The sequence below is a fragment of the Neolamprologus multifasciatus genome, chromosome 22 (assembly GCF_963576455.1).
Source record: "Neolamprologus multifasciatus chromosome 22, fNeoMul1.2, whole genome shotgun sequence".
NCBI lineage: Eukaryota > Metazoa > Chordata > Actinopteri > Cichliformes > Cichlidae > Neolamprologus > Neolamprologus multifasciatus.
The window spans coordinates 534,219-546,498 of record NC_140459.1 but is presented as its reverse complement, the minus strand read 5'-3'; the positions used below and the strand labels follow the sequence as shown (position 1 = coordinate 546,498).

Genomic DNA, 12,280 nt, shown 5'->3' with positions numbered 1-12,280 from the left:
TGAGCTTCGTCTTTTGAAGCGTGCTCGTTTCAGGGCTGAAGCACGGGCTGGATTTGAAGGACTTGTTTTTCCGTGGCGACCGTCAGCTCGTCTGACTGCGACCTGTTTCTTCACGTGAAGAACAGCAGACGTGCTGCTGCAGCTTTAGCGCTGACACAGGTGCTGCTGGCAGTGTGACGACCTGACAGAGACGCCTGAAAGAGTCCGAGACTTGGGTAACACTGATGGTGTGTTTGACACAGGCGTCAGGAGCATCTCGTCTCACAGGGAGAGGAGAAGGCTTCTGTGAGTGTCCTCATGGTCCTGAACAGGTGACGCTGAGCCTCGGTGGGATGGCCGATGTAAATATCGGTTGTTTTAAGCCTGGCCTGTTGTTGCTGATGGAGAGCGCGCTGTGTTTGGAAACAGTCCTCAGGCTGGTAGACCGGTGTAGGTGAATCGATCTGTTATGTGTCCATCGCTGCGTTTCAGGGCTCGGCATGGAGAACATCGGCGGGATCTTCGTGGTTCTGATTTGCGGCCTCATCATTGCCGTCTTCGTGGCCATCATGGAGTTTGTGTGGTCGACACGCCGCACCGCCGAGACGGACGAGGTACACCATCAAACACACACACACTGGGGTTTGGGGGGGGGGGCTCCATCAGAGTGTGAAGGGTGTAGCTGGGGTTTGGGGGGGCCTCCATCAGAGTGTGAAGGGTGTAGCTGGGGTTTGGGGGGGCCTCCATCAGAGTGTGAAGGGTGTAGCTGGGGTTCAGGGGAAGCCTCCATCAGAGCGTGAAGGGTGTAGCTGAGTGCCTTTGCTCTCTCTCTCAGGTTTCCGTCTGTCAGGAGATGCTGACGGAGTTCCGTAATGCCGTATCCTGTAAGAAGAATTCTAGATCCCGTCGTCGCCGACCCCTGACCAGCACTGGGGGCGGAGTCCTACGTCACCCATCACGCCTGGCTCTGGCCGGTCCCCGCCCCATCCGCCTGATTCGAGAGATGCGTCTCAGCAACGGGAAACTGTACAGTGGCGCCGGCCCAATGACGGGCGGGTTGGCAGGGGTCGGGATGGGAGGATGCCCCGATCTGGGCCCGGGGCCACAGAGGCTCCTGGAGGACCCGCTGGGCACCAAAACCTCTACCACCACCCTCCCTCCTGCGTCAGCCCTAGTGGCTCCGCCCGCCCCCCCGCGCAGCTTCCTGCAGGCCTGCAGTCACGTACGCATCTGCCAGGAGTGCCGGCGGATCCAGAGCCTGCGACCGGCCACGCTTACCCCACCCCCGCCCCCTCCGCCCTCCTCATCCTCCTCCGCCTCCTCCTGCTCCCGGGTCCCGCCCTCAGTGTCGATGACAGGCCTTCACCCCCGCCACAGCGCTCACCATCATCTCCATTATCACCACGGCTCCATGTCGCTGCCCCGCCTTCCGCCGCCCCCTCCCCCGATGCCGACGGACAGAGCTGACAGCGACGGGGGCATGGCGAGCCCGCAGCGGTACAAACACAAACCTGTGCCCCCGCCCCGGCCGCTGCCCCCCAACAAGACCCCGACACACCCACCGACAGACTTACTCAGCGGACACGACTGAGCCTAAGGATGCTGTCTGTGGGGTCAAAGGTCACAAACTACTCATTGACCCCAAAGCTGTATTGGTCTAAACTGGCTCTTCAGCAGGGGTCAAAGGAGGAAACCATTCTGACCCCTTTGTGGGGGTCATCCATTAAAGCAAAGACACGTCAGTGGACTGCACCAAACCTTTACGGGCGGTGAGCGGATTGACCCGCTCTGAGGATGAAGGACTACTCACGGACTTTTTACCTTTTGGATTAAACAGACAAACAGGAAGTGACTGTCTGAGGCCGACCCGCCCTCAGCCAATCATCTCGCTCCATGCCGAGCAACGAGGACTCAGACAGACTGTTTGATACTGATCCAGGTGTTTGTATAGACGAAACGCTACACACACTCACACAAAGTGGAGAAGAAGAAAAACTAAGTTTGTGATTGTATTTCCTGTCCTGTTGTCCAATCAGAGGAGCTTCTCCTCCTCCTCGTCCCGATCCTGAAGCTGATGTCACAGCGATCTGATCGCCGAGTTGTCTCATTTCTAAAGGTCACCTGTCAGCTGCCGGCGGCGCTGAGCTCCATCGCTGAATAATTTGGACCTGCTGTACAAAAAAAACAACCTGTTGACTTTTTCCCTTTTTTACTATGAAATGAACGAACAGCTGCTGCAGTTGTTACACACATCTGTGTTTGTTTTATCATTTAATCATTTTATTTGTATTTTATAACATCATAACAACATTTTTATATTTATATTTTATTTTATTTTATTTTTATCATTTTTTTCCTTTTTATAAAAAAGAGAATATAAAGTTACAATTACAAAATATATAATTATAGTTTGTTGACATGCAGGAAGTGAAGCAGCAGCAGAAGAGAAAGAGTGTGTGTGTGTGTGTGTGTGTGTGTGTGCGCGTGTGTGTGTGTGTGCGTGTGTGTGTGTGTTTCCTGATGTTTTCAGTTTCCCCTCAGATCAGCAGGACATTATTGATTCTCTTGTTATCATTATTATTATTATTGATATTGACTTGTGGGGTGACTGTAGGAGGGGTGCCGCCCTCTGATGTTCAATATATAGACTCATGTTTGGAATAAATAAATAAAAAACTGAAAGGTGCGTTGAGGTGCCCCGGGTGGAGGAGGTGAAGGTGGGGTTGGGCTGGTGGTCACGGAGCAGCACACAGGGTTTGTTTTGTTGTTTGATTCCCAATATTCCATGTTTTTGTAATCAGCTGTTCGTTCAGAACTCAAGGGATGGGGAATTAGTTTAACGCCGATTAGGAATGTCCTGTGGACGCACACATCAAGTGTAACAGCAGCCACGGATGCAGCGTGAGCCGCAGGTGATGGTTGAGTTTGTCCAGCATTTTTATTTTATGTGTGCACGTTCTCCATCAAAGCCAGAACCCAGCAGAGAGCGTTTACATCCAGCGACGTTGCCACGACAGCAGGTTAGTGACTGTGAGCGAAAATGAGCCCCGTCACATGTGACGGGACAGAAATCACCTCTGACATTGTTCGTGTTAAACTGTTAAATCATTCATGAGGACACCTGCAGGGATGCTGCAGTAACAGAGTGCAGCCAGCAGAGGGCAGTGCAGATTAAGGAAAGCCACAGCTGAGGCAGGTGTGTTCACATCAGCAGGTAAGAATGTGGAAGTTGGAGCGAGTCGTTCCTTAATGTGACATTTATTTATTTGCACTGCACCCATGAGTGAAAAGCAGCAAACGCAGCTCTGTGTCCTTTAAAAATAATCGTTAGGATGAATTTAAAGTGATCCTGACCTGTTCCTATCAATGATAATAATTCTTCATTCAAAAATAGGTGTGATGCACAAACAGTGTATGAAACTCTGAATGAGAGGCTCCAGGTCAGCTGGTTGCGCTTCAGAGCAGACGTTATGAGCGGGTTATCTCTGGAGGTTATGAGGTTTTCCTCAAAAGATAATTCAGATGATGAAGTTCATTAAAAGAACTGAAACTTCTGCTCTTTAGCTGTGTGATGCAAACGGGTCTTTATGTATTTATTTATTTGGAGCTTTTTGATGGCGGCCCGCTGTGGCGTGGTGTGACAGTGAGCCGGGCTGGGACAGTTTTTCAGTGAGGAGAGAAGCCGTTAACTCGAGGAGGCGCTCTGCCATGTTCACGCCTTCCTCCTCCTCCTCTCCTGTGGGTTTGTGTACTGTGTGAGGAATCAGACGGAGCTGCTGGGAACAGGATGGACGATGCTGACTCGCAGGTTTCAGCAGAAAATGTTGCACAAACAAATGTTCCAAAGAGCAGGAAGTGACATCAGCAGGCTCCTCCTGCTGGTCGACGCCCACGGCTTGTTCACTTACAGTCACTGGTTTCGTTAATAGCAACATGACAGGTTATGGCGTGGAGGACGTGAGTCATAGACGTTTATGTTTGACAGCAATAATAAATGTTTCGCTGCGTCCTCTCTCCAGTGAAAAGGGTTAGGGTCAAAGGTCAGCCTGCTGCGCTGTGGTGAGGTCACAGTTGGTACTTTTTTATCACACATGTGTACTTCTACTTCACTGAAGAGTATATGTACTTCTGCACGTGCGGCAGCCGTGTCATGTGACCACGCAGTGTGTGGCTTAGTTCAGCTGAATCCTCTCGTATCGGCTCTTCACTCAGCTGTGACCACAGCTCATCGTGTGATCATCTGATCATAAACGTGATGCGTCTGTCGACGTTCGGAGCTGCAGGTCTGAGATCTTGTCAAAACTGTCAAAATGAAAATTTACTATCAGATTTGAATCCAGCACCAAAACCATCACAAACATCTGACTGACAGCAGCTTCATGTTTCAGCACGGCAACGATCCAAACACGCCGCCAGTGCAGGGAAGCACGCCTGGACAGAAACACACGGGGGAACTCTAGCAGAGCCTCAGCATCACTGAAGCTTCATCCTGACAGCGAACACTCCGGTGTCCTTCAGGAAGCCCGGAGAACTGAGGATCCTCACAGAGCTGAGCTCCAGATTAAAGGTGCTCACAGCTAATAACTCTGTTTTTAACTAAATACACATGAATGTTTGCACATGTCTCAATAAATCTGCACGTATTCCATACTTTACTGCAAAATATAAAGAAATGAGGGGCAGATGAAGACTTTTGCACAGCGCTGTAGTAGAAGGAACCAGAAGGAACCCAGGAAGATGAAATCGTGGTGAGCAGGAGATGTTTGATGACACGAGCTTTTTCTGCAGAATTATTAAGAAACAGATCGAAGGTCCGACTCTGCATCTCACGTTAAATTGGTGCAGTTTACTGAACATGACACACATGCTGGCTTTAGATTGCGACACTGTCAGACTCAAAGGATGTGACTGTAAAAGACAATAAATCTGTGACACGCCCCCTCAGGCTGTCAGCCGGTGATTACTCACACGTGTCATTTCCTCAAATATGCAAATACAGACGTCACATGATGCAACACTGCTTCCAGAAATAAATGTGTAATGATTCGGTAAGTTCGCCTTTTTCAGGAGAAGCTGCTGGGAGTCACGACAAGAGCAGGTGAAAGGTCACGATGAATGTGGACGCAGCTGTGAAGCTGAAGATGGAGTACACGTTAAAGGCACCGGGCCTCGCTCCGTCTGCTCTGCTACAGCCGCTCAGCACTGAGATGGCACATGTTTGCTCAGAGAGACCAGTTCGTTTCCCCAGAGGAGCAACTGGGACTGCTGTGGAGGCCAGCAGCAATAACCTGAGCTCAGGCAGGCTCATATTAATCTGCTGCTTCTCTGACCTCAGTTCAGGAGATGAGGCTTGGTGACGTTTTATGATGCAGGTGGAGGTGCAGATGATGATGTGGTAACTTCACATTTTCATTTCTTTGATGAGGGGACACGTTCTCAGATGATAAATCTGAAGTCTGAAGCTGCAGACGTGGATGTAAATGTCCCTGCGCAGCATCCAAAGCCTACGACTTCTCTCCACCTTTGGTGGGAGACGCCCCTCCCGGCAGTCAAATACAACAGGGAAACATGGCGGCTCCTTAAACGGCAGACCTGCTCCTCAGCATTTTTAGTAAATGATAACTTTAATTATAGGATGTGTATTCATGAGTAGGGATGCACCAATACCACTTTTTTGGAAACGAGTACGAGTACTTGCATTTCAGTACTCGCCGATACCGATACCGAGTACTTAATAAAAACATGATTTAAATTTACAGGTAACAGCTTTAGTCCTATAATTTAACAAAAAAAAACAACAACAAGGGACTAGTTTGGAATTAAGAACATTTATTTAAAATGAAAAGCATGTTGTATGCAACATATTACAGAATAAATAATTATGAAAAACAAAATTTAATTTTAAATTTGTTAAAATTTGTTTAAATTTGTTTAAATTTGTTTACTCGGGGCCTGTGATTAACCCCTTACATGCCGCTCAAACATAGACAGGTCTCAGACCGTGGTATCGGTCCCCGGTATCGAGTACGAGTACTTTAGAAAATGTGGTATCGAGGCCGATACCCGATACCAGTATCGGTATCGGTGCATCCCTATTCATGAGTACAATATCTTTTTCCTATAAACGCAACTAATTATTGAGTGTACCTTTAAACAGCTATCTGCTCTCCACACACGAAGCACTTACCTCTGACCTCAGAAGGACATCCAACAGCAGCCGTCTTCACAGCTGGTGACTTTCAGAAAGACCGTCAAAGCAGGATTTAAAAATTAGGAGTGGCTCAAGACTTTTGCACAGTATTTTCTGTCACGTTAAATGACTCTTGTGTTTACATGTTCTAATAATTAGTATCCAGCAGTTGAAGGTCTTCAGCTTGGTTTTACTCACCTGGACAATCACCTGTCTGCGGTAAAGCTTCATCACGTGTAGGCAGGTGCTTCCTCCACATCTGTAGGTTGTTAAGGAGAGAAATGATTTATTGATATACAGAAAAGAGGCGGTTAGACTCCGATGGCCCACCTCAGCAATGACAGGCATTGAGCTCAAAGAAAGGAAAAGCTGTCTTACTGATGCAGGAGGTCTGACCTACAGGAAGCACATGCACGTAACCAGTAATGCATGGCACAAGCAAAGCATAGCACGCATGAGCACCATCAGAGTGAGATACTGGGGAAGGTGTGGTTAGCGAGGCGTAGAGATGGAGCGACGAGGCACAGAGCCGCTGATGGCCGACACAACGTAGAGCTGGAGGCTGAAAGATGCAGAGAGTGGAAGTGATCCCAGGCTGAGACACCTGAGACCATACAGCTTCCTTATTCAACTTACATATGCTTACATACACCTTCATCTGGAGAACTTCCAATAAAAGAACAGCTTCCTACGTTCAGGCTTCTTCTGTGTGAGCATGAAATCCATCCAAACACTGACGCTGGACTCAAACGACCAATCATCACAGAAACATTTCCAGCAATTAGACGGCCCCTGCTGCTGTTTGACTGAACATGACTGACAGGTGGCCGTGTCGGGACAAATCGCTCAGACTGTGCCAGCTAGGATTTGTATGCCCTGCGGATTAATACATTCTCACAAGATTTCATTTCTACGTGTATTTGAATGTCGGGCTTGTTGGGACAGGTTTAGTTTGAACTTGTCTAAAGATTCACAAACTGGCGAGGAAATCACCTAAACATGTCACAGTGTGGATGCTCGTTTCAGTGATTCAGTTTAAACCACAACAACACACAGGGCGCTTCGTATCGTAGGGTAACGACTCTACAATTATAACGGATGGATGTGTGTGTCCACTGGTCGCTGTGGGCCCAGCACTCAGTTTCACACCCTTTTTTCTACTCTTGGCTCTGGATGATGTCATAGAGAGATGGCTCATGAGGCTTCTGCCGCCCTTCCCTGAGCCTGGTTCTGCCGGAGGTTTCTTCCTGTTAAAGGGAGTTTTTCCTTCCCACTGTCGCTCATAGGGGGCCATATGATTGTTGTTATTAACCTCTGTCTCTCTTCCACAGCATGTCTTTATCCTGTCTTCCTTCTCTCACCCCAACCAATCACAGCAGATGGCCCGCAGCGGTATAAACACAAACCTGTGCCCCCTCCCCGGCCGCTGCCCCCCAACAAGACCCCGACACACCCACCGACAGACTTACTCAGCGGACACGACTGAGCCTAAGGATGCTGTCTGTGGGGTCAAAGGTCACAAACTACTCATTGACCCCAAAGCTGTATTGGTCTAAACTGGCTCTTCAGCAGGGGTCAAAGGAGGAAACCATTCTGACCCCTTTGTGGGGGTCATCCATTAAAGCAAAGACACGTCAGTGGACTGCACCAAACCTTTACGGGGGATGAGCGGATTGACCCGCTCTGAGGATGAAGGACTACTCACGGACTTTTTACCTTTTGGATTAAACAGACAAACAGGAAGTGACTGTCTGAGGCCGACCCGCCCTCAGCCAATCATCTCGCTCCATGCCGAGCAACGAGGACTCAGACTGTTTGATACTGATCCAGGTGTTTGTATAGACGAAACGCTACACACACTCACACAAAGTGGAGAAGAAGAAAAACTAAGTTTGTGATTGTATTTCCTGTCCTGTTGTCCAATCAGAGGAGCTTCTCCTCCTCCTCGTCCCGATCCTGAAGCTGATGTCACAGCGATCTGATCGCCGAGTTGTCTCATTTCTAAAGGTCACCTGTCAGCTGCCGGCGGCGCTGAGCTCCATCGCTGAATAATTTGGACCTGCTGTACAAAAAAAACAACCTGTTGACTTTTTCCCTTTTTTACTATGAAATGAACGAACAGCTGCTGCAGTTGTTACACACATCTGTGTTTGTTTTATCATTTAATCATTTTATTTGTATTTTATAACATCATAACAACATTTTTATATTTATATTTTATTTTATTTTATTTTTGTTATCATTTTTTTCCTTTTTATAAAAAAGAGAATATAAAGTTACAATTACAAAATATATAATTATAGTTTGTTGACATGCAGGAAGTGAAGCAGCAGCAGAAGAGAAAGAGTGTGTGTGTGTGTGTGTGTGTGCGTGTGTGTGTGTTTCCTGATGTTTTCAGTTTCCCCTCAGATCAGCAGGACATTATTGATTCTCTTGTTATCATTATTATTATTATTGATATTGACTTGTGGGGTGACTGTAGGAGGGGTGCCGCCCTCTGATGTTCAATATATAGACTCATGTTTGGAATAAATAAATAAAAAACTGAAAGGTGCGTTGAGGTGCCCCGGGTGGAGGAGGTGAAGGTGGGGTTGGGCTGGTGGTCACGGAGCAGCACACAGGGTTTGTTTTGTTGTTTGATTCCCAATATTCCATGTTTTTGTGATGTTCGTTCAGAACTCGAGGGATGGGGAATTAGTTTAAGGCTGATTAGGAATGTCCTGTGGACGCGCACATCAAGTGTAACAGCAGCCACGGATGCAGCGTGAGCCGCAGGTGATGGTTGAGTTCGGCTGCTGGAGCCTGGTGTCTTTTCAATTCAATTCAATTTTATTTATATAGCGCCAAATCACAACAAATGTCGCCTCAAGGCGCTTCATAGATACAGAGAAAAGCCCAACAATCATATGACCCCCTATGAGCAAGCACTTTGGCGACAGTGGGAAGGAAAAACTCCCTTTTAACAGGAAGAAACCTCCGGCAGAACCAGGCTCAGGGAGGGGCGGCCATCTGCTGCGACCGGTTGGGGTGAGAGAAGGAAGACAGGATAAAGACATGCTGTGGAAGAGAGACAGAGATTAATAACAGATACGATTCAATACAGAGAGGTCTGTTAACACATAGTGAGTGAGAAAGGTGACTGGAAAGGAAAAACTCAATTCTTTCAGCTTTAACTCTAATCCTGCATTTTTATTTTATTTGTGCACGTTCTCCATCAAAGCCAGAACCCAGCAGAGAGCGTTTACATCCAGCGCCGTTGCCACGACAACAGCAGGTTAGTGACTGTGAGCAAAAATGAGCCCCGTCACATGTGACAGGACAGGATGCTGCAGTAACAGAGTGCAGCCAGTAGAGGGCAGTGCAGACTAAGGAAAGCCACAGCTGAGGCAGGTGTGTTCACATCAGCAGGTAAGAATGTGGAAGTTGGAGCGAGTCGTTCCTTAATGTGACATTTATTTATTTGCACTGCACCCATGAGTGAAAAGCAGCAAACGCAGCTCTGTGTCCTTTAAAAATAATCGTTAGGATGAATTTAAAGTGATCCTGACCTGTTCCTATCAATGATAATAATTCTTCATTCAAAAATAGGTGTGATGCACAAACAGTGTATGAAACTCTGAATGAGAGGCTCCAGGTCAGCTGGTTGTGCTTCAGAGCAGACGTTATGAGCGGGTTATCTCTGGAGGTTATGAGGTTTTCCTCAAAAGATAATTCAGATGATGAAGTTCATTAAAAGAACTGAAACTTCTGCTCTTTAGCTGTGTGATGCAAACGGGTCTTTATGTATTTATTTATTTGGAGCTTTTTGATGGCGGCCCGCTGTGGCATGGTGTGACAGTGAGCCGGGCTGGGACAGTTCTGTTTTTCAGTGAGGAGAGAAGCTGTTAACCCGAGGAGGCGCTCGGCCATGTTCACGCCTTCCTCCTCCTCCTCTCCTGTGGGTTTGTGTACTGTGTGAGGAATCAGACGGAGCTGCTGGGAACAGGATGGACGATGCTGACTCGCAGGTTTCAGCAGAAAATGTTGCACAAACAAATGTTCCAAAGAGCAGGAAGTGACATCAGCAGGCTCCTCCTGCTGGTCGACGCCCACGGCTTGTTCACTTACAGTCACTGGTTTCGTTAATAGCAACATGACAGGTTATGGCGTGGAGGGCGTGAGTCATAGACGTTTATGTTTGACAGCAATAATGAAATGTTTCGCTGCGTCCTCTCTGCAGTGAAAATCACCAGACAAGCATGATGTCAACGCTCGAGGCCGGGCCGTACAGCTGAGAGCAGCCGGCTCGAGTCCGACGTCTTTACCGCACGGCTCTCTGCTCCTGACACGTCTTCACTGCATCTGTGAATAAAGCGAAGAACAGAAAACATCTGCAGATTCAGCGTTCTCGGCGCTTTAATAGAAACGTCTCAGACACATAAATATCTGAACACATTTCTGTCCTGAGAGGTCAAACACACCAAAGGTTTGAATTGTGGCTCAGAAACCAAACGTGGGATCATCAGCAGCTCAGATTATCTGCCTCTTAGAGCGTCACAGGTTTCATCTTCACGATGAAGATGATGATCTGTTGCTACTGAAACTCCTGCAAACAGTGAAACAATCCAAACACAGCTGCCTGCAGGTCAAAGGTCAGCCTGCTGCTCTGTGGTGAGGTCACAGTTGGTACTTTTTTATCACACATGTGTACTTCTACTTCACTGAAGAGTATATGTACTTCTGCACGTGCGGCAGGCGTGTCATGTGACCACGCAGTGTGTGGCTTAGTTCAGCTGAATCCTCTCGTATCGGCTCTTCACTCAGCTGTGACCACAGCTCATCGTGTGATCATCTGATCATAAACGTGATGCGTCTGTCGACGTTCGGAGCTGCAGGTCTGAGATCTTGTCAAAACTGTCAAAATGAAAATTTACTATCAGATTTCAATTCAATTCAATTCAATTTTATTTATATAGCGCCAAATCACAACAAATGTCGCCTCAAGGCACTTCATAGATACAGAGAAAAGCCCAACAATCATATGACCCCCTATGAGCAGCACTTTGGCGACAGTGGGAAGGAAAAACTCCCTTTTAACAGGAAGAAACCTCCGGCAGAACCAGGCTCAGGGAGGGGCGGCCATCTGCTGCGACCGGTTGGGGTGAGAGAAGGAAGACAGGATAAAAGACATGCTGTGGAAGAGAGACAGAGATTAATAACAGATACGATTCAAAGATTTGAATCCAGCACCAAAACCATCACAAACATCTGACTGACAGCAGCTTCATGTTTCACCACGGCAACGATCCAAACACGCCGCCAGTGCAGGGAAGCACGCCTGGACAGAAACACACGGGGGAACTCTAGCAGAGCCTCAGCATCACTGAAGCTTCATCCTGACAGCGAACACTCCGCTGTCCTTCAGGAAGCCCGGAGAACTGAGGATCCTCACAGAGCTGAGCTCCAGATTAAAGGTGCTCACAGCTAATAACTCTGTTTTTAACTAAATACACATGAATGTTTGCACATGTCTCAATAAATCTGCACGTATTTCATACTTTACTGCAAAATATAAAGAAATGAGGGGCAGATGAAGACTTTTGCACAGCGCTGTAGTAGAAGGAACCAGAAGGAACCCAGGAAGATGAAATCGTGGTGAGCAGGAGACCTTTGATGACACAAGCTGCAGAATTATTAAGAAACAGATCGAAGGTCCGACTCTGCATCTCACGTTAAATTGGTGCAGTTTACTGAACATGACACACATGCTGGCTTTAGATTGCGACACTGTCAGACTCAAAGGATGTGACTGTAAAAGGCAATAAATCTGTGACACGCCCCCTCAGGCTGTCAGCCGGTGATTACTCACACGCGTCATTTCCTCAAATATGCAAATACAGACGTCACATGATGCAACACTGCTTCCAGAAATAAATGTGTAATGATTCGGTAAGTTCGCCTTTTTCAGGAGAAGCTGCTGGGAGTCACGAAAAGAGCAGGTGAAAGGTCACGATGAATGTGGACGCAGCTGTGAAGCTAAATGGAGTACACGTTAAAGGCACCGGGCCTCGCTCCGTCTGCTCTGCTACAGCCGCTCAGCACTGAGATGGCACATGTTTGCTCAGAGAGACC

General features: G+C 47.7%; 1 protein-coding gene and 1 long non-coding RNA gene across 4 annotated transcripts in view; both read left to right on the top strand.

The window, feature by feature from the left end:
* Positions 1 to 2,663, top strand: part of LOC146492472 (glutamate receptor ionotropic, kainate 5-like) — a 193,198-nt gene extending 190,535 nt beyond the window's left edge. For all 3 annotated transcript variants that reach the window (XM_085148519.1, XM_085148518.1, XM_085148520.1), the window contains 2 exons: positions 472 to 593; positions 815 to 2,663. In XM_085148519.1, the coding sequence (XP_085004645.1) occupies positions 472 to 593; positions 815 to 1,570 (878 nt within the window). In that variant the 3' untranslated portion in view covers positions 1,571 to 2,663. The remainder of the gene's footprint in view (positions 1 to 471; positions 594 to 814) is intronic.
* The window catches only part of LOC146492466 (uncharacterized), a 364,885-nt gene that overhangs the window by 207,482 nt on the left and 145,123 nt on the right, over positions 1 to 12,280 (top strand). The gene's annotated exons all lie outside the window — the stretch shown is intronic.